At 36.3% G+C, this 23,504-nt stretch overlaps 1 protein-coding gene across 2 annotated transcripts in view; it reads right to left on the bottom strand.

Moving 5' to 3' along the window:
* Positions 1–7,048: 7,048 nt before the first annotated feature.
* SLC9A3 (solute carrier family 9 member A3) overlaps positions 7,049–23,504 on the bottom strand; it is a 57,036-nt gene continuing 40,580 nt past the window's right edge. The window contains exons 10-17 of one of the 2 annotated variants that reach the window (XM_039712250.1): positions 21,950–22,079; positions 18,635–18,750; positions 17,899–18,028; positions 17,206–17,382; positions 16,553–16,628; positions 15,073–15,186; positions 13,513–13,756; positions 7,049–11,185 (exon numbers count right to left, since the gene is read on the bottom strand). In XM_039712250.1, coding sequence (XP_039568184.1) covers positions 11,182–11,185; positions 13,513–13,756; positions 15,073–15,186; positions 16,553–16,628; positions 17,206–17,382; positions 17,899–18,028; positions 18,635–18,750; positions 21,950–22,079 — 991 coding nt within the window. In that variant the 3' untranslated portion in view covers positions 7,049–11,181. Of the gene's footprint in view, positions 11,186–12,035; positions 13,757–15,072; positions 15,187–16,552; positions 16,629–17,205; positions 17,383–17,898; positions 18,029–18,634; positions 18,751–21,949; positions 22,080–23,504 lie in introns of those variants that run through there. The other variant, XM_039712249.1, reaches the window with a different exon arrangement.

The raw sequence follows: 23,504 nt of genomic DNA, 5'->3' as shown, positions 1-23,504 counted from the left end.
TACAGATATTCTTTGCATTTTTACTTAATAGCAATTTGCTTATGCATAAAAGAAGAGCCTGAATTTTCTTCATGGCAAATATTGTACAGCAAAAATATACACTGAATCAGGCTTGAATTCACTATTTATGTGACAACAAGTTATATGGACTGAACACTAACAGTGTTTTGTGAATTATGGGAATATAGCAATAGAATTGCAATACAAGGCAAGTCAAACCACCTGACCAATCAACGAATTTATTATTTAAAGCTTTCTCTTTAATAGCAATGTCTTTTGATACTGCCAGCACTTTCTTTTCCTTTCAAACTTTTTTCTGGCATTATTTTACTTGCACACTTCATGCACAAACTTTAGAGAGTAAAAAAGCACACACTTTTCTCCAACAAATATTTGTAAATGCATCTATTCTTGTATTCCAAATTTGAAATGCATATAAAATATTGTTGATTAGCTATCTTTATTTACTGAAATACCACCCAATCCAAGCCTTTCTCAAAAAACTGTATGCAAGTAACACGGTTGTATTGTTCATTAAGTCATACCTGTTTGTTAAGCCAAATGCAAAGTTCCCTAAGTAATAAAACACAATGGCTATAATTGAAGTGTGAAAATCTCAGTTTTCTTTTTTAAAAGTGAGAAGCAACCTGTTGAATATATTCAGTTCTAAAGCTGAGGAAAAAAGGCAGAAGGAAGGATGGTGTGTTGCACCTTCGCTCAGAACTGACCCACAGGGACCAAGTTACTCTTGAAGAATACAAATGTTTATTTGTATTTATTTTGTTTTTCTCTTATAGGAGAATGGAAACCTGGATACAAAATGCAGGATTTATCAAATGCTACCTGAACATCTTGATTACTTATCCTGATCACGAAATTATCACCTACATCCATCAAAACACTTTTTGCTGTCTCAAGGTCTTTTTCAAGGGCACACACATCTGCTATCACTTCCCTGACTGCACTTACATTCAACATACCTTTATGCTTCGACAGCTGTCAACACTTGTCTTTGGAGCTTGGGTTTGGGGAAGCATCTTGAGACCTGCTCCATCCAGATTCCAATGCAAAAAACAATTGCATAAATGGCACTTTGTCAAGACAATGCAAAGCACTGATATCCATGTCACTCTAAATTTTTTTTGACATGTCTTTCAGCTTACACCTTCTTTATGTAGTTTTATAAACACTATGTGCTCCCAGGAACATTCCTCATTACCAATCACACACACCTCCACTAGATTAGAGTAACTGCTTCCAAATACTGCAAAATGCTCTTCTACTGCTTCATGATGAATGCTGAGATAACTTTCTCAGTTACAAAAAAACTCAAAACAAACAACCAAAAAAAATGCACCACAGACAAACAAAAACAAGATAGCAACAACAATACAGCAAACAGCTGTTCCACTGCCTGGCCAGGAGATAAAAGATCTGTTGGGGAATGGATAGTAGGGGGCAGGCTAAAGCTAGGGGAAGACTAAAGGAAAAGGGATAGAGAAAGGGGAGTGTGAAAAAGACAGGGCAGGAAAAAGTTTAGTGGGAAGGGAAGGATAAAAGAATCAGTTTGGCCTTGAAATGCAAATGTATTTGAAATGCAAACGCATTTGAAATGCATCAGCATTTGCAGACCTCTGATACCCATGTGCATTAAACATGGCCTCAGGTGGGAATGATAAAAAAATCTTTCCATTATCCAAGAGCAATATAGCAATCAGAAAATGGAAGATAGCAGTTTCCACTATCACCAAGCCTGTGATTTTTTTCCAGTTTACAATGATGACTAATATTAAGGCACAAGGTGGCGAGTTGGATTTTATACTATCAAAATATGACAAACTTTAATCTGAAAAATTTGGCCAGCCTTTTAAACCAGTTATCCAGTCTACAATCTGAGCAATTTGGGTATACATCAGTTTTTCTTTTATGTGAAGGCACCAAAGTTAATCAAATTTATTTTACATTTTTTTAAGCTAGAAGCTTGATGTGAGAAATATATAGAAATATATAGAAATTATATAGAAATAAAACAAATCCAAAGCACATCTGTAATCTACCATTGAAAATTTAGTTATTCTAAAATTCTGTTAGTATTCTTCTACAGTCTCAACAAACACTATTTGCACATAAGACTTCCCTTGCACATCTAAGTAACAGAGGTAACTGCACTTTTAAACTCTTTAAACTATGTAACATGTTACATCTACATGTATCAATTTTCATTTGGTCAGGGACAGCTAAACTTCACCCTTCATCAAAATTTTTACTCTTTTATTATGACATAAAAGTACCAGACACATAACATCCTCTTTAAGTGTCAATGGTATGGAACAGAAACAGATCTGACTCACAATATAGACTCAGTCTAAAAATATACATCAAATTGGTCTATGAAGTTTTACTTTTTAGAAAAGGAAATTAAAATTTTCTTTAAGACTATTCATACTGTTTACAGTATTTTTTTAAGAATTCAGCAAAGTCAAACCTGCTGGCAAAACCAGGATGCAAGGTTACCATTCAGGAATCAAAGGTACATTATCATGTAAGAAATAAATGTCTGGGAGTTTTTAAAAAAACCTGTTGCAAACCAGCACATGGAATTATCTTATACTAAAATTAAGATACTTCCTCTCCACACCAAGTGTGTGAATGAATAAGTAATATATATTTACCTCTTACAGTTTCCAGCCTAATATCTTATTCCATTAATCTGATTTTTCACAATATAGATACCTCTGTTTGGTCTTTCATGCTTTTGCCACTCATTACTTACCACTTAAGATTACTTCAAGGCACAAAATGTTTCGGGTTTTTTAGATCACACCCATTTGTTTGTCAGTAACTGGACATATTCATTTTGCAATACAAAAATCTACAAATTCTGGCAGGTTTTGGTTAGTCCTTTGAGTTAATCTATATATACTAAATCTTAAAACTCTGTTGTAATTTAACAGTTCAAACTTTTAGTTTGTTTTTAAAAGCATATTCTATAGTTACTTTCCAAGTAATTAGAAGACACTAAAAATAAAAGATATATTTGAATGAAAGTAATCACATACATAGGTTATAAAGGTTATAAAAACTGAAAAATCCTAATGAAAAGGGGGTGTAAAAGTTGGGAGGAAAGTGATTATCTCATAACTGCATCAGTTCAGAATCCAGAATGAAGCACTGTGATCAATAAACTTCATTATTATCAAGTTTCAGCAAGACAAGGAGAGTTTAGAACATGCCATGGAATGCAAAAGCTTCAGGCAGAGCAGAAATTCTTTCAGTGCAGAAAAGTCTTGTGTGTCAAAAGCAACTCTGGTGTTTTACTGACAGCTTAGTAAATTATTAACACACTGGTCTGCTGCTTAAAAATATATTATCTATTTTTACTAGTTGAAGGTGTGTGATCTGCAGCTTCAAAAGAGGTAGCTCTGACTCAGCTGAAACCTGTGGGCATGAGATGTAATGAACAGATAATCTGCCAAAGCAGAAGAGAGATTAAAATGAAAATAGCCAGGTTATAGAATATTGAAAAACCAAGACAGGGCATGCTCTGATTTTTTGATTTTCACAGTTCGAACATAAGAACTAATAGCCTTGAATCTGTATGTTAAACTTGAGGGTGTCCAAAGAAGAGCAATGAAATTGTTTAAAGGTCTTGAGATCAAGTCTGATGAGCGAGTGAGGGAGCTGGGGTTGTTCAGCCTGGAGAAAAGGAGGTGCAGGGAAGATCTTAATCACTGAGCCAGTCAGGTCTGGTACTTTTTCCAGATATGAAATTATAGGATGACAGGAAACATCATCAAGTTGCACCAGAGGAGGTTTGGATTGAATATTAGGAAAAATTTCCTCACTGAAAGGGTTCTCAAGCCCTGGAACAGGCTCCCCAAGGAAGTCAGTGGTGGAGTTGCTGTCTCTGGAGGTATTTCCAAGACCCACAGGTGTGGTGAGCCGGGACATGCTTTAGTGGAGTGGCAGTATTAGTTTATGGAAAGGCCGAGTCTTAAAGATCTTTTCCACTCAAAATGATCCATCTGTCCAAAGGGAAAAAAGTTAATGTTATTAACTAGCAGTTGGTAAGCAATGTTTTTTGCAGAACACAGAATGGTAATTCCCCAAAGCATACCTTTCAGGGGCTTACATTGTGAAAAGAACTTTGTTTTCTATAGTGATGGCAGCATAAAAATTGTAGGTCACATTGTACGTGCAAGTGGTACCATAATCATGGCATGTAGCTCTACTTGAATATTATAATTGGAGTCCATTTCTCCATCAGGCACTTGGAGCATGGCAGAAAGGTGTGCCTTTTTATTTTTTTTCCCAAACAAAAGGCCATCATACCATAGTGCAAACAGCTTCCTAAATATTTCACATGAAACTGTAGCTGTCAGTGAAGTAAGACCTCGAGAAAGCCTAACAATTCGGAGCGAACACAGTTGTGTTCAGGACTATAGGGAGCGCGATTTAAACAGTCAGTGATCTTTGGAAAGCCCTTGGAAAACACTGTTTAGTGAAATTGCTAAACCGGAACACAGGGGCGGTTTGAGCCCTGCCAGCCCTTTCTCTATCAGAGCTTTGTAGGTCTGAAACCCTGCCAGCTGGGACAAGACTGTTTCCTAAAACTTGTTAATCCCAACCCTTCCAGGGCCCTTCTCGCGGAAACTGGCGCGGAGCAGCCGGAGAGCCCGAGCGGGCTGCGGTCAGAAGCCCCCGCGCAGCGGGACTCGCCGGGCCGGCGCTGCGAGGCCGCAGAGCAGCGGGCCGCGCGGCGGGAGCCGGCCGGGCCCCGACCCAGAGGAGGCCCTCGCCCCCGGGCGGAACCGCAGCGGCGCGCAGCGCCGGGGAGAGGCGCAGACTCCCGAACAGCCCAGCCCTGCCCCTGCCCGCGCTCCCGGAGCCCAGCGCAATCCGACCCGGACAGAATCCCGCCTCTCTGGCCCAACGGCCCGTCCCGGGATACAGTCCCGGCTATCTGTAAAGCTTCACGTCTTTGAAAGAGCACATTTTGGTGAGCAGCAGGTCCAGTAACGCTTCTAACCCAACGTAATCTAATTTTATCCTACAGTTTGGACAGGAGCATTCTTGCTGGATTAAGAATTAGCTGGATAGCTGGGCCCAGAGAGTGGTGGTGAATGGTGCTGCATCTGGCTGGTGGCCAGTTACCAGTGGTGTCCCTCAGGGGTCTGTGCTGGGACCAGTTCTGTTCAATTTCTTTATTGATGACATGGATGAGGGGATTGAGTCTTTCATTGGTAACTTTGCAGACGACACACTGGGAGCATGTGTCGATCTGTTGGAATGCAGGAGGACTCTGCAGAGAGACGGGGGATGGTTGAATGGATGGGCAAAGTCCAATAGGATGAGGTTTAATACATCCAATCTAATCTAATCTAATCTAATCTAATCTAATCTAATCTAATCTAATCTAATCTAATCTAATCTAATCTAATCTAATCTAATCTAATCTAATCTAATCTAATCTAATCTAATCTAATCTAATCTAATCTAATCTAATCTAATCTAATCTAATAATTTTTTTCATGCAGTCTCCTGTAGTAAAATTCTAATTGTTTGCAAGCAAACTGAAACATTAACTCGTAAAGCTACTCAAAAAGAGTTTCTCTGAAACTATCGGTCCATGGATTGCTAACACATGCTGTACTCTGTACTTGTCAAGGGATCTCACTGTCTAGGCTTCCCAATTGCTCAATACATATTTATATATGTATTCAATAAATCATTAAAAGTGAGCCTAACTAAAAAGTCCAATAAAGTGAAAGAAAATACTGACAATGAGGATGTAGAACTAAGTTCATTGTTTGCAGAAAAGCCTAAGTATTCATTTCTTTACATAATCTAGATGTAGGTAGTTTCTTAAAGCACAGCTGCTTCTTATTTACCTATTCAAGGAGGTTTGAACATGAATGTAACATGAAGTGGACTCGGAGCTCAGGTGGGTCAGGTGAATGCTTGAAATGTGCCACTATTTCCTCATTAGATATGGCAGAAATGTAGTCAAGAGCCTGTATTCTCTCATGACAGCTATTTAAGTTGATAATTTGCACAAAGTACTTCTGGGTGTTCAGTCTCAGTCTTCTTTTTTTTCTGACCCTGCTGTACAAAGATTCCTACAAACTGTCACAACATCTGATTTACTGGTCACTGGCTATTCAAATTCATCATTCCATTCCTCCAAACTGGTAGTGTTGCTAACAGCTATAGGTATTAGGAATCCTGGTGAAATCTAGAAAAAAGGGCCTATTGGTCACACTCAGTGACTCCCAGAAAAGTAACTGCTTGTCTCTTCATATATTTACCACATGTATACCAAAACTACCATTATTTTCCTTCATAATAGATTGTATTTTCTTCTAGGCCTGTCCAGAGTGTGTCCAGATCCAACACTGAAGGACAAATTCATTCAGATTGCTTTTCAGATGGGAATCACCAAATGATTTGGAAATCCTAGAAGATATTAATTACATGTTTCGAGGTATGCAGGAGGGTAAAAGAGGGGAAGACAGCCACCTCTTCCTTTTCCACCTTATGAAGTTAGTTGTCTAGAAGGGCAGTCCTTGCATGGGAAGATATATCAGAGGTTAAACTATCTCTGTACTCCTAACTATTTCATATTAGAATTAATGATCATTCTAATATTAAGCATGAGCAAAACCAGTTTCTGGTAATTTCAAAATTGCCATTTAAAAAAATTCTAAATGTTTTACAGTGCTAGCCTGTTAAAGAAATAAACATTCACAACAAAAGGTTGTCACCTAATGATTTGTATAAGAATTAGAATTTCTTTTAAAAGTATTTGTTACAAAACAAGAAAGAATTATGAAATGTAAAAATTGGATTAAGATCAGTAAAAAGACTTGCAGCACTGGAAAAAATATTATCTTCTGTCCAAATTAGGTCTGTTTATGTACCCATATGGTAATCCTTATGTATAGTCTCAATATTTTGCAAAATCTTTTCTAAGTGTAATAAATAAATGATTTTCTAAATCACTTACCAAAGCAACATGATTCCACCAAAGTGATACAATTTATTGCCAAACTTCTCATTATGATTCACTATTAAAACATTTCTATAAAGACATTAGCAGAACAACTTGACTTATTTAAAAATATAGGAAGTAAGTTGACACCTTTTGGAAAGTACACACAAGTATCTCCAAACAATAGCACTCCAAAGAGTGACAATTTAAGGCACGTGATTATTTTGCAACCTTTGTTACATAAATCTCTGACTAGACCATGTATTTGTAAAACATAATTTCATATATTTCAATAACTAGGTTCACAGCTCAGAGACACAGAATTCACCTCAATGCAGGCAACATTTCTCGGTTTTTTTAACATTGCTAGATCATAATGCAGCATAATAAACATTGTTAAAAAGAACTTTATTCATGGAGCAAAGTATGTAGAAGGAACATAAAATATTTCTTCATTTCATGTTTTTGCAAGAAGGTAGGCCATAGTTACTTACTAAATAAATAGCAACTGTGGAATGCCAAGCTTTCCTTTTTCTGACAGAGTGTGTCACAAAAAAAATTTAGACAGAATTTCAGAATTTTCAGGGAAGTAAGAACTGAACTGGCTTCATCAGAGGTGAATGAATTGTCAACTGATCATTCTAATCTAATGAACCAGGGCAAAAATAGCTGATACTTACAGCTGTATGCTCAGCAGCTCTGAATTTATATTGTGTCTATTTATTAATTGCCCTTGATAAAAAAAGGAATTATAATCCACTATTATGAGTATTATGAGCTATGAGTACATTCTCAAATGTGGAAACTGGGGACATGAAAGTTTTTTCATCACATTTCAAACTGAGAAATTACAACAAAAAAACCCCATGCTGTAGAATCAATTCTACTAGAAAACCTCTTCCAGGGGCAGAAGAGCATCAGGAATTATGCAAGATATTCCCGGGAAAGGTCTCTTCACTATCAGAATGGCCCATTTTATCTTCATTTGTTCAGCTGTAGTGATGCAACATATAGGAAGTACCTAAGACCCTTGAAACAGAGGTAAGCCCTTTGTATATAGGGTCTTTCCATTTCTGTCGTTCGAAATGGTGTGATATTCCTCTGTTTTATAATACTACATCCCACAGCCCTCTCGGAAACATACAGGGTCCTGCTGACTTTTCACAGAGACTGCTATGTTTGTAAATACGGTGATGTCTCTGGATCCTCTTTTCTTTAGCCTAAAAGCTTACAAGAACAACAAAAATATATAATGTGATTTTCAAAATTGCATACTCTTGTCTGTGCAACAGTTATGTGGTAAAAACTCCCATCTGCTGATGACAACTTAAAAATGTTTCTTTGAGGTTCCTACCTTCGAGGTATACCTTTGAGGTGTACAAAAACAGATTGGTGATGGTCTAACACCAAGCATGCAGAAAACAGTCCACAGTGTGGTTATCTGCAGCACAGCAATGACCTCTGTATGACACCAATAAGAAATGAAAGTTTTATTTAAAAGCCAACACCTGATGAACATTTTGCCAATTTTGGTGTTGGTACTTCAGCATTATGCTACAAGACAGAAGGGTAGATTTTTGGCACATTGCACTTTGCCTGTAGTAACATTTGGGATCAGTCATGGTCCTTTTACATATCTATGCTAATTACTAAAATACTTGTTCCAATTACAATATCTAGAATAGCATTAATATGCTCCACTTCATCAAAATAGTATGTTCACATGTACTCAGTTTTGCAAAATTTATATTACTGAATATTATTTAATATTATAATTATTATTTATATTATTGAATTTTAACAAGAGTAGCTCTGGGTGATGAAGCTTTCCCGTTAGGGACACTGATTTGAATCATTGCCTACGATGACAGCCAGACAGGCAGCTGCTTTTGGCAGCTGATACCAAAAGAACCACTTCTCTCTGAGTCTAGTCTCTAGAGGTGTACATTTTGTATCTGTCTAGATTTGTATCTCGTATTTGCCATCACATCTCTGCAATTTGCACCAGCCTAACCTACAGATTTTGGATACAGGACAAAGATAGAAAAAGGATGTGGGCATGATTTTTTACTCATCTTCTTGGGTGTCTGGGTAAATCTCAATTTTGATATCTGACACAGAATCATCTCAAACCCATTCAAAATCTGGGTAGGTAGAGTGAAACAATCATTAATTTCTATAGATAAAGTAAAATTTACCACATAAAGCCACTGTCCAGGATCCGGTCTTAAACAATTCAGATACCTTCCTGAAGGTGACAGCTCATTTACAAATGGTTTACACTGATATTAAATAGAAAGTAGGAACACATTAGGACCACAGAAGTTGCTAAGCACTCTCCTTCTATTTAATATCATAGAACCTTTACCATTTATTCCACTGAAGATTTCAAGCCAAAATTTCAAGACTGAAATCATCCAAGGCAAAATGGCCAGAGGACTATACATGTAGTATTATACATCTGTGAGGTCTCAGTTTTCACTTTTATTTAGTCTTCATCTGAATTGGCTTTCACTGATGTCTCTGTCTTCAAGGTGATGTAGATCTAATTCATATGCAGTAAGTGTCTAGTGCAATCATAACTATCATTTGACAGAAAACCACATACAAAATTAAAGGACATTCCTAATACAAGTAGGTATATACATGCACAGTAGCCAAACTGCCTCTGTACAATACTTTAAACCATCAGCATCCTGAGTCTTTGTGGCACTTAAATCATGTGGCAAAATGCAGAACATCATCTGAGAGACCACCATCCTGATCAGCTATTGAAAGTGATACATAAATTAACAGGATAATCTAACAGTATTTGGAAGGTGTCTTCCAAAGCAGCAGTAAAAATGACAAATATTTACACTTCTGTCTGAATGAGGCTATTTAAAATAGAGCAGCTTAATTAAGAATATGAAATTAATTGCTTCTGACCATGCAAATTAAAATTCTGAGCTAATTCTGGATGTTCTTTCATTCCAGTGCTACAGAGTTGAGGGAGTGAAGTTGGAGGAAGGAAATGGCCCTCCTGGAGTACTTGATTAAATTTCAAGATTCCAGGACTTTCCTCGCCCTGGAAAGTTTTACATGAGAGTCAGTATTCCACAATTACTCAGTGACACAAATATTCAAGAGCAGGAAAATATTTTTCTGTAGCTTGCATTTATAAAAGGCACTGATCCATTTCAATCAGAGTAGACTTAGCAAGGAAGAGGCTAACCATTGGCTTCTTCTACTTTAATTTCATATAGCATAAATGCTTAATTCCATTACTGAAGCAGCAAATGCAGCCTATTCCTTTAAATGTATTTATGGCATAATAAACCATCTCCATGTCAAAAAACATCAAGGATTTACCATTTGAAAAGATTCTTGGTTTAGCCCTCCAAAAATAATAGATTATTTGTAACAGTCTATGTGAAAAAAAAACAAGGAGTCATAATTCCCTCTCGCTATGAACCCTTTCATTATGAATAAAAACTTAAAAATGTAAGTGCAGCAGAAAAGCTCAAGTGTTTCTGACATCACAGGACCCCACTCCCTTTCCATCTGAAGCCATCCTAGAGCAGATCCTATGAACCAATAGGTTGCTCTCTATTTTTACAAACACCCTTCGTTCATCTTCTTCTTTCAATTAAGTCCTGACTCACAACTGTGTTTCCTCCTGTTCCAAGGAATGTGGAGGGACATGGCAAGATGCTGGAAGAGATGCCAGCTTCTGAAGCTTAGGGTGATGCAGGGGTTTTGGCCTGTGGAAAGAACGTCGACTTTGTACACGTCTCGCTGCAGCAGACCTGTAATTCCCTTCTATATCAAGCAACATTTTCTTCTCTTGGGGCTCCTTCATGTAAGAGTCTTCCAGCCCTTCAAACATAAGCAGAGTATTCTCTTCTTGTGAATTCTCTGACTTGAAGCTAACTTCAGAACAATAACCTGAGTTTACTGTCTCTTTGTTATTCATATCTGTACCTGATTCCCAGAAGAGATCAGGTACATTTGGGTCACATGAAGCAATGTATTCAGAGACAGCAGAAAGAGATATATTCCCTCTGTTTTCCAGTGAAGAATAGTTTTGTGTCCAAGGCATTTGAAGACAAGAGGGGAAGAAGTGGAGGGGATTCACTGAAACACTTCCGTTTTGGTTTAGTTGATCATCTGAAGAGGAGTATTCTGTCATTTCAACATCGTGGTCCATATCACCTAGAGAGCATAATTAAATAGAAACATTTGTTTTCTATTTGTACACAGTTTATCTGTTAGTATGCTGGCTATTGGGCTTTGCTTTTGGCTATTTTTATGAAAATCTTATGAAAGTGAGTGGTTCAAGTTTTAGGATTTTTTCGTGAAGAACTCTACTCTGTATCCAATTCTATCTTGGACAACCTGAAGTGAGATAAATAAATTTCTTATCCTTGCTAAATGTCAGGCAAAACTTAGTTCAGTGTTTAGATGAACAACTGCCTGTTTCAGATAGTTAGGAGATGGAGCCATCGTCTGGTCACTAAGGTGTATGTTTAAACAGTCCTCAGCAAAGAAATATTTCAGAAATTTTTGAAACAAATTGTACTCTTTCAATCAAGTAGCAGAGGGTTTCACTCCAGGAAATCAATCTCTTATTGATCAGAACATATGATCAGTTTTCTGTATGCATTAGCTATCTAGAGAAACTTAACATTTCCACTCCTGGCTTCCAGTTTCTATTGTTTTTTAAAACCTTTTAATTGAAATTTTAGTATCATTCTTCTATTGGGAGAATTTTGTTAAGGAGATCATTCAGAGGACTGTTTCAGACAGTAATCAAGGTGTATGTTTATTAGCTTGGGAAATCTAACTTAGCAAAACACTTATTAAGAAACACAGTAGTCAAAAATCCAGTGATTTTGACACATCAAAGATACCCAAAAATTAACATACACATACCACTTCCTAATAATAAAGTGAATTATAAATAAAGCAATTTGATGGAGGAAAAGAACAAAGGCTTGCAAGAAAATGTTCTGCAGGTCATATGTTAATATTCTGTGACAATGTTCTCAGTGGTGAAGAAAAAGAGAAGAGAATTTTAATGTGGGTAAGTGTCAAGGTGATATGTTCCTTTTGGAATGCTGCTCATTGCTCACATTTTCAATCAGGATATTGGTCTGTAATTCACAGTCCTTTAACGAATCCAGTGTTTATTTTAAAACATCATTTAAAAAATAAACAAAGATGCATAATTAAGAAAGTACTGAAACCAAACACAGACCTACAGACCACTCCACTAAAGAAAGTGATGTGCTTCCTCAAATTACCCTTGAACTAACTTATCTTCTGAAGCGACAGAAGCCAGTACAGAAGAAAAATGGAACTACCTTTTCTACTCCTTCTTAAGAGGTTTGAAATTCTTCTTATGTCAAAATTAGCAGTATTCACTCTTGGCCTGAGGTGTTTGTCTGAACAAAGTTTCATCAAACAGCTACAGAAGACTTTCAACTTACTTTTTTTGTTGATGACAGAGGTCATTAAGACATATATTTGTGACCATGGATTCCACAAAAGTGTATTCATGATGACACTGACTTTTGTGTTTCATTGCACAATCCCTGAAGTGCCCTGTGTTCTATTCAATTACATCTGAACTGTGGACCTGACCCACCTCATTTGAAGCACTACCTGACTTGATTATAAAAATGAAAACTGATTTTATGGCATGGAAAATGTCCACACAGTAGAAGTTAAAGGACAACTGGGATATTAATTTAAACTCAGAGCCAATTTAATTTTAAGCCTCTAACACATTAGAAGCAACAAATTATTTGCTGCATCAGAAAGCTAAGCCTTTCTCTACTTTCAAAATAAGGCATGGATTAAGGCAAATTCACAGTTTAAGAATAAAGCTCTAAATGGAATTCTGCTTCTCCACAATTCTGTTCTGTAATTATCCCCACAAGGAGAATCTGATGCATTTTAGCAAATACAATTCATTTTAAACTCCTTTCTTATGTAATTTAATGGTACATCAGTAGTGTCACCGAATAGTTGCATTGTAGCAGTGGGGCATTTTTCTTCCTGGACACTGGATAAGTAATCTGGAAAAATGTTCAGAGCTAAATCAAGGCTTCTTAGCAACAGAGTCAAAAAATTTTATTCCTTTTAGGGAATTCTGTTACCAATTTTATCATCTAGTACTAACTAACCAGGAAACCTGAAGCCTTTTGAAAATGTATGCCCAATATTCTGTACTTGGAATACTATTTTCTTGGCACTTAAAATATTCAAGTGAAAACAAAGAGAAGGACCCTTATCTGCTGTAAAAGTAGCAAGGCATTGGACCCCAAATAGTTGAACAGCTCTTCTGCAGAAGGAAAATGGAAAAGTGTTTTGTTAATTAAGTCAGAGGTAAATAAAAGACATTTAGCTGTACAAAGAAATCAGGAAAGAAAGACATTTTCTGAAAGAAGAAAAAACAGAAGAGTAAGTTTATTTCTCAGGATTGATAAGAAGTCTGGTTAAAAAACAAAGGTGACAATAATCTTTTAAAATATTACATATGTGTTGATTCTGGGAGAAAAGATCTGGGTCGGTCCTCTGGGCCATCTGCTAGCAGGAAGGAATCTGTTGATTTATTGCTGAGCCGGATTGGAGTGAGCCGTCTGAAGTTGTCTGGAGAATATGGGAGCTGCACTCGGGCCCTTTGTGAGGGTACCACAGTGTCTTCACCAGATAACCATGGTGTGAACTTCATGTAGATGCTTTGGTCATCATCAGCTGAAAATACTGGGTTATCAATTCCTAAAAAAAAAATTCACTAGTGACAAATAAAAGTAATCAAAATAATTTTTTGATAATACAGCAAGATGCTTTGTAAAAGGAGAAAGGCTGTTGGAAAAAATTGGCTGATACACTGGTATGTGTGTGACTAAGTCAATACACAGACCATTGCACACACATATATACCTTGGTTATAGCTAGACATATACTGGATTTCAGTAAAGAGAAAAATTGGTTGTCACATCAAATTTGCAATTATGTTAGGGATATCTTGAGACAAAAAATAAAATCAATAAAAAAATAATCAGTCCACAAGTGTTAAGCAATAGAAAAAAAAAAAAATAAAGCACAGCATAAAATAACTGCAGCAAATTCAAATCAAATAAATTAAAAAATGTGAAAAAGCCAAATTTCACCACTCCAGAAACAGATGAGTGTGAGGTAGCTATGTCAGGCCACAAAACAGTCAAAAGTAAGATACGGGAACCTGTTCATACAGTTACCAAGTTTGACAAGCTTTTACATAAACATTTTGCATCTTACCATCCACTTATTTCTAGGTGTCTTTATACATACTCAAACATAGAATTTGTCATGAAACAGTGTCATGCATAAATTGCATTTAAGGGTGTCTGCCACAAGAGTATGGACACAAGGGTTTTTCTTCGCTGTAGGTACCAATTACACATGAAGCAAACATTGGCATGCTGAAAAAACTTAAACACAGAAGGGCTAAAGAGAAATACTAAATTTTATAACTCCATAAGTCATATGATATGGTTTCTGTTATATATAGTTATAAGCTTCCAATCTAATATTTTGGAGTCTTTTAGGGCTGGAAATCAAGGGCATTGAGTGTTCCAGAAATGCTGCAATCTGCCCTTTTCAGTGACTTCTATAAGCCTGTGAGGATCTGACAGGATTGTGAACATAAAAGTTAAAATTATGCCTGAAATAACAACAAAATTTATCACAGCAAAGTTCCAATGCAAGTGAAGGTCTTGTGAGGTAAGACAATTCTAAAATAACTTTTTCTGCTGCTAGAAATAATTAGTGACTTTAAAACTGGTTTAGGTAGTCATGTTCACCACTGCTGTCAGTTTCAAATGTGATGCTCTCCATACCTCCAGATATCCACAAATCTGTATATTAACATTAATGTTAAGCAAATATATTTTCAGATTGAACACATAAAATCACTCCATCAAAAAAAAAAAAAAAAACCAAAAAAAAAAAACAACCAAACAAAAAAACCCCAGGCTAACATCAGCATTTCTAGTACATTTTGTTATATTTGAGGGGGGGAAAAAAATCTTTGTAGTAATAAATATTTTTACCAGCAGGAGCATCTGTGAAATTTTGTTTCGTCACATTAGCCAGGAAATCAACTCCTTTGCCTAGATGCAAAGTCTCATAATCATTATTTTCTTCTGATTCAGAAAACTCCATATCTAGGGGGAAAGGAAAAAAATGCAATTTCATTAGAGATTTGTATCAGTTCTGGTAGAAAATGCTATTTCCTGCTGGTTTGATGCTGTCATGGTTATCAAAAATACATCTTTAACAAGGATTTTCATTACTTGACACAGGTCAGCATTAGTATAATGACTAGTTTCAAACCTAATGAGGTCATTGCTGCTTTTACTGCAGTAGAATAAGTTTTGCAATAGTTGCTAAACCACTTGCTAAGTCTGTCTTCCAATTAAATTTTTTTGGTGTTAAGTAGATGATGACATCTCTATGCAGAGTTCTTTAATAAGGCAATATTGAATGACCTACTAATGAGTATTCGGAAGGCTCTTACCAAGCAAAGTAGCTCTAGAATATTACACCTGGGGAGCCAACCTGTACTGCTCCTCTCAGTCAAACAAAAATAACACTCAGTAAACGATTCAAAGGAGGTGCATAAGGAAAAATATATTTGCTTGGAGCTACTGAGAAAAGATTAAATCCCTCTCTATTTTACTTGAGTTGTCTTTGAGATCAAGGAGTTACAGGCATAAACAGAGGGAAGAACACAAATCAAAGTTAGTTCAGTGGCTTTTAACTACATTTCAGTTTTGAAGTGACACGTATAATTTAAAATTGTATAACGAACATGTTAGCAATATACAAACATCTTGCAATGCCTAACACCAGTGCCAAAAAAATGCTTAAAACAGGAAATAATTTTGGGCTTTATATGCAAAATCAGCTTTTGCTAGGGGTAATCCCCAAGCTAGTCAGCTTCCAATTACACTTCCAAGCCTGATCCATGTGATAGATCTGTTCACGGAGGGTGAAGCAATTCTAGAACTGACCTCTGACTATGTGTTCCTTCCAAAGCTATGCCTTCCTTGAGTTATATCGTGCTTGCTTAGCCTCAACTCTGATTCAGACCCTTCTAAAACAGTGGACTTTAACTCAGATAAGAATGCAATCTCAGCTACTGAATTTTATATGGCTGGTGTCTTAGGTAGACATATCCTGCTGTGATTAAAAAAATTATCAGCTCTGTGTACCTTATCCGAACAGAAGCTGAAATTTCATTTCTATTTTAGCCCCTGCATTGTTTTGTTTACAGAATATAAATGTGATACTTTTAAAATGTAAGCAAAAAGGCCAACTAAAATTTTGTTCGTCATCCAGATTTCTAAAAAACCAACTTCTAAACACTACATTTAAACTTGAAGCAGATCACCACTCCAAGTTCTGAACTATAACTAGAAGTCCCTTTTTACTGTCAGATTTGCTATGGCATATCACAATATCTTTTAGTGATGCTTTACTGGCAATGTAGCTGGTAAAATTCAGTTAATGAAAACAGTCTCTTTTTACCTTTTTCCTTCAAAGCAAAGTCTTGTACTGGACTTTCTGAAGGAATGTTTCCATTTGGTATGACACTGCTATTTCTCTGAAAAGAAAGCAAAAAGTGACCAAAAATGCTAATGTCATCAGATAGCAATGGCAGTGATACCCTTTGAAATGACGAGCTCGGCAGAATAAGCCTAAAATCCATTGTAATCTTTGTTTGAGACTCAATATGGATACCACTAATTTCCCACCTACACCTGAAGTGTGTAGAGACAGGGTAAAAAGAGAAACTTTGGCTCTTTTTATACTGTGTGTTCTCTCTTAGTTTCACACAAATTTAGTTGAATGCTCCATGCTATCCTGCTACCTCTATCCTGCAAAATCTCCCCACAGTGTGTGTAGTAGCATGGTTCAGGGTCTGCTGTTTTTCAAGTGACCAGAAATCTCTCACCCAGAAGAACAGTCCCAAAGCATAGAGAAGTGCAGAATGTGAGAAGAAGCCCCTTGAGTTATCTCCTAGTTTTATCGCTTCTTGCTTAGGTGCTCTAAATTCATGAAGTTCTATAGGACAGAGATAAGTGCAGGGCATAGGACCCTTCAGAGTCCTCCCTACCCTTCCCACCCATTAGTTTGTGCAATAGGTGGCTACATCTGGGTCCTTGTGAAAGTATTTTTACCCTTTTTTGGCCCCGGTCTCGTTTGTGGATTTTATTGAGCTTCTTGGAATGGTTTATTCCTAGTTTGGTACTCTTGAAAGATTCTAAGCGTTTCCTCATTGTCCTATGGAAAATCTCCTTGTCTTGTTTGTCATCTTCACTGTGCATGATCTCATGACGACTGTACAGGTGTTTGTGCTGTGGCCAGGAAGGGAAGACAATATTCATTTACTTAGAAATACAGGTGAAAGCCCTGAATCAATGAATTCAGTCAGTGTCACAAAAATGTAAACAACTCCGTAAGAAAGGATGAACTAAAGATTAGGCTGTAGGCATTAATAAAACTCCCATTTTTCTTTTTTCTTCATGAAACAAGTCCAGGATTCTTAAGTGTGTAAGAGTGGACTGTCATTCAAAGTAAGCTTCTCCCCTGTAAGTGTCTGAATCCCTTCAGTTGATACACTTCATTTAATCGTGATCAGAACCTTTCCTGGACACAGTTCTGCATTCCACTGGCCCCAGTGATTTCAAAGGCACTAGTTCTTTTAAAAAGCCATGTTCTTAAATGAAAAATCTCACAAAGAGCCTATCTTCCTCAAGGGTGCAGATTTTGCAGTGAGTTCTCTCCTTTTGAGTTTCACTCGCAAATTTTGGTTCCTATTTCCTCTTAGTTTTAGATTGGAAAACAGTCCAACGCTAGCCTCTTGCTCTCACCTCCTGCCTGGGTTTATACAGATACTGCTGCAGGGTGTGATGAGCGAGGGTATCTTCTGTGTCCCGGATGCTTTTCCTTCTCTGCTCTAAAGCTTGCATGTCAAGGCAAACTGGTCCAGCTTTTTCTCTCCTGAAGAAAAACACAAACAGTGGTTTTTAAAATCAGTGATTACTGAAAAGGAAAAAAACAGGAAGATGAGGAATGAAAAGGAGAAAACAGGAGGAAGTTAAAAAAAAAAAAAAGGAAGAGTAAGAACTGGCTAAATGACAATGACTGAGTAAATGCCTAATGGGAAATGTGGGAAGATCATTGGTTTTTGTCTTTCAGGGGGATGTAGCATTAATTAATTTCACAGTTTACATGACACATGGACTGTTCAGTAACAGATTCATCAAAAAGTTAAGGAAGGGGCAATTTTTTTCCTTCCTTCTCTCCTTATTCTTCTGGAGCAAACACAGAAATAACATCTAGGCCTGTATATAACAGTTGGTGAACCAAAGACAAATGAAACAACTCTAGTGTGGATGTCTGCTTCATCTTACCAACCTTTACTGAAAAAAACTGTGTGTAAAATATGACGTTACAAATCCATATATACACATTTTCTGTGGAAGAAAATATTAATTAAAGATCAAAAAAGTAGTGACTGATGCCCCTGTAATTTGCATTTTTCAAATTTTTTAGCAGTGTTTCAATATCCTCTCATACACCACCCTGTCTGTCCACATTACTTACAATAAATAAGAGACAGAGCTTTCCACAGTGCTTGGGAGTGGAGTGCTGAAATCCACATTTACCATGTTGTCTGTACTTGGAGAACGTATAAATGCCAGCGAACCTCTACGTTCTCCCTGGTCATGGAAAGAAACAAGACGTATTACAGCTGTAAAAACCTTGGACAAAATGCATATCAGAATACAGATAATTTGTGAGACTGTATTTATGCAAATGGCAGAAGAAGCATGGGAGGAGTTGTATCTAGGTAACAAATAAAAACAATTTTTAAGTTTAATGGTTTCTTTACTTTGAGTGACATTATCCCAACAAACAAAGCAAAGAGAAAATCTACTCCACTCTTAGAAATTGATTTTGAAGAGGTGAATGATTTCCTGTGCCTCAATAGATTTGCAATTTTACTTTGTACAATGCTGGAAGCCAAGAGCATAGGAACATACATAAGGATGTTTATGTTTCAACACATCAATATGTTTCAACATTATCAGCAGCATTTTCAAAGACACAACATTAAGTTTTTTGTTCTCTACCAGACTGGAAGCAGCAAATATTAAGTGGTAATAGAAATCTACAAGACTATTAAAAAGAGGCTATGGCATGACAAGATGAGATATTGAAGAGATGAGATTTTCTTTCAGTTTTAAAACTGGTGTCACAGAAATGAACTGCTATAAAAGCTCTTTGCATATTTTCATACTTTTCCCTACACCTTAAGTAATCTCTTGCTTAGCTAAAAGCTATCTGTTGGATGACATTGTGGTTACACAGGCTGAAATCACACACAGGCTGTGATTTCACTCCACTGTGATTCAAAAACATCTATGGTTTTGAATCACAGTGGAGTGAAATCACACAGCAGATCTCTAGATTTTAAGCAGTAATAACCAACAAAAATCACCTCCCTTGCAGAACAGATATTTTATCTACATTTCTCCAACTTTAACTGTACTGTGTTCCCTTTACATTTTCATATTCATGGAGCAAACCAAAAATATGTTTTCTTTTGATGTGGTAACCCTATCACAGTATGTGGGTTACCAATGACATTAAGAAATACACTGTGGCCTCTGCAGGCAGAAAAGTTGAGGTTAATAAAATTGAATTCTGGGAGAACATAATCCCATCTATTTTCTTAAGTGAATCTGACTTTATTCAAAATCTGACTTTATTTCAAATAAGGTTTAATGTTTCATTCATCAATGCATCATGTTCATCATACCATATCATCAGTGAAGGTGTGTTAGTCAGAACAAGTTATGAACCATGAGTATTTTAAGTCACTTCCCTTCAGCTGCTCTGGGTTATTTTCATTTTTCTTGGCTTAGGTTCTCCCCTCTCAACTGTAAGGAATTTTCTTAGACAGAGACTGAACTTTCTTAATTCTTATTTACTATATAGATGCACCACAGCAGCAGAGTTGAACAAAGAAAAAGATATAAAATAATTTTTAAACTCAGTTTCTTGCAAGTAAGAAGAGAGTGAGTAGCTGGGGGAGGCAGGTCTTTACTTGTCCTGGAAGAAATAGCTTCAATTTCAATGTCAGCTTGTAATTCATAGATATTTAGTTCAAAAATATATTTGCAAAGTGAAGTTTTCTTTTAATGCATTCTTTTGATACATTGCTTTAACAACTTTTAAGTTGTTAAAACAATGTATCGTTGAAGAAAATATTAAATTGAGAAAGGTAAAATGACTTTAGGATTCACAACTCATAATTAATTTCTGCTGGAAGAAAATATATTGCAAAATTTCTGTAGAACTTGGAGAACTTTCAATTTATTTTTCTATTATTATCAGATCAGTAGACATTTGCCCAACAGAATTTATCTGCAAGAAACAATGTACACAAATAGGATTTGGACTAAGGTAACAAAAAGCCGTTCCCTTGTGTTTCATCTCCTAAAAAATTATTAATCTAACTTTTAGAAATCTGTCTTTACTATAGGGGATCAGAGACATTATTGGATAAAAATTCTGACTCTAAATCTGCATGTATTAGTGATCTATAAAGTCCTTTGCATCTGTTAAAGAAAGATAAGACACACTGTAATGAATCTACTGAACAGATTCAGCAATGAATCTGAACATGAGTTTCATGATCATCCACCTCAAAGTCATTATCCAGCTTTCTTCCTCTGAGGTGTGACCCAGAATCACAAGAAAGAAAATTAGTCCTTGAGCTCAGCTGGTCTAAAAACGAAATGGATAATTTGCAAAATCTCAAAAGGAAGAATTTGCTTGTCTTGTTGAACTATTCTCCATCTTCCATACTGACATAATTTCTGAATTTCATCTTGTTTTCTGAATTCAATCACCAAAATTATATGTTTCATTTGAAGGAGACTGCCTGGCTGTAGCTCATTAAAAAAATAGCTTAGCAGTTGTAGTAGTATCACTGATAGCAATTGTTTTTATTTAAATTAAAGAAATTAACTGATATATCACCTAACTGGAAAATTAATTCAATTGGAGATTATGGGCATGGATAGATTACAATTTCAAAAACCACTTTTAAAAATATTCAATTTAAAACTATCCTTTACACTGTATCAATACTGCACATTCATTGCTCTTTGAACTGAGGTGACTAGTTTCATACTGAAGAATATTAGGAACTCTTACACAATCGAGCAACATTGCTGCACTACTCCTGCAGAACACATCAGAAACTTTCTTCAAATCTCCTTTAAAAACTTCTCCTGTTGCAAGTCCTAAGTTTCCCTAACTTGACAATTCTTTGATTGCAATTGATATTTGTAGTATATTTTACCCTAATTACTGAATCATGGGGGCTATGATTCCATGGAATTGAAGTTACACTTTTTTTTTTTTTCTTTTGTGCATATTACAGTGATCTGGCAGATTGAGATTAGTAGTCCCACACTTCAGCCACATATGCACATCATTTGGAAGTGAGCTTCTTCAAATCAGATTTGTCATCACGTAGACCCACTATCCTGCAGGAGCCAGACACTGTTGACACACTTAGAAAGACAACACCCTTCCAGAATTACGGTATTTTTTCATGTAATGAATGTAGAAACAAAGTTATTCAGTAAAATGCAATAGAAACGTACGCTGACGTAAGTACAATATACTAGCATTTGGCAATCAGGCACAATATCGAGAACTACAGCTTCTCAAACCAGCAATATTGACACTCAAAACACATTAAAAAAATAAATAAAAGTACAGCTGAGATGGAAATAATTTTCCTTTAGGCATCTCCTGCAATAGATCAACTTTAGGTTATAGTACAAATTTAAAAAAAATTCCAAATGACACTAGAATATGTCAACAAGTGTTCATAAGTACCTCAGCCACATAGCTAATTGCATCCTTCAAGTTGAGCTCATGGAAAACATTAAGGATTTGGTCCCTTGATTTTTGAGCAGACCTTCTCATCAGTATTTTTCTGAGGTACTTCCTATCAAAATTGGACCACCTGATAATTTAAACAAACTGTGTTAATGGCAACAAGCAATTTTAGTTTCAAAACATTTTTAATTTAGTATAAATGATATTTTTTTAGCTAAACACTTTGAAAAAGAGGGTGAACAGTGCAATGTGAGGGATTTGTGTCTTGCAGCTTTTCAATTAGCATGTAAAGAAAGTCAAGGAAAAGCCTGCTACAGACTTATGCAGCTGTCACAAAGCATTTAATCAGTTCACTTACCCAACACTACTACAAGAGTGCTATGATTACAGTATCCCATTTCAGAGTCAGTAACACATTTTATACTTTGGGATTTTATGCTACTTTATTTTTCCACTTCTGATTATGTTTAATTTTCTTCCCTTGTTGACAAAGTAATCTGCTTTTCCCCAGGTTTATTGTAGGATAGCCAGACCAGAAAATCAATTCAGAATGACAGTGCCCTTCAAGCTCTATCAGAGGGCATTATTCATGCTACTGATGTGCTCTGCTCTGGGGATAGTAGCCATGTATTTTTTCAATTATTCACACTCCTAAGATCATCTGATAGTAGAATATCTGCCCTGTCATGTTTAGGGTCCAAAAGATTAAAGGCTGTTGTACTTTCTTGTAACTTCCTCAACACTTCATCAAAAGGGCATAAGACACCTTTGGAGACTACTGCCCAGAATTACTCTATCCATCTCGCCCGGTGGCCATTTTGAGTTTACAGCTTTTGATTCAGACTGCTTAAACCTTTTTGTGTTAAATATTATTCACATAACTGATAACTATTCCTCTTCTCTGGCCAGAACATCTGACCAGAAGGCTCTAATTCAGGTTGTCACACCTGTACCCATCAGTGAGGATGCTGGGGGTTGCCATTTCTTTGTGGAAGCAGCACTTTCATGTACATAGAGTCCAAAAGGCAGGCTCATGGTCTCATTCAAAATACATTCATCATCAAACCACATACTCAGCCATGAATCTACATTAAGCTATTCCTTCTGTTCTTAAGGGAATTACATTCTGGCATGCAAGAGGTCACATGCTAATCTACCACTTTAAAAATAGAGTTCTATCTTTGAGGCAATATATCAAAACTGGAGACGTATTTGCCTATATTATATACAGTCTACTGAAATTTATTCCCAAAAAGTAAACTACAAACTTAGACCAAAATAAAGAAGATGTCCTGTCTGTAGTGCCTCAGGAAATTTTTTTATTAAATAAATAAATGAAGAGCAAAAAGAAAGGAAGGAGATTGTCTCTATAACTGGATGGCGGTGAGAAATCCTGCTTGAGTTCCAGTACAAGCTAGCTTCAGCCTAAGAATTGTATTGTTTTGCATGATAATGTTAAACCTAATCTAACAGACTCAGCTTCTCAGAAAGAACTAGGGATGTGGTCTGCAGAAATCTAACACAACCACATGGCTTTTGGATTGGAATTGGC

Source organism: Passer montanus, unplaced genomic scaffold, assembly GCF_014805655.1.
Source record: "Passer montanus isolate IOZ18808 unplaced genomic scaffold, ASM1480565v1 scaffold26, whole genome shotgun sequence".
Lineage (NCBI taxonomy): Eukaryota > Metazoa > Chordata > Aves > Passeriformes > Passeridae > Passer > Passer montanus.
The sequence above is the reverse complement of the archived record's forward strand: the minus strand, read 5'-3'. Positions and strand labels throughout refer to the sequence as shown.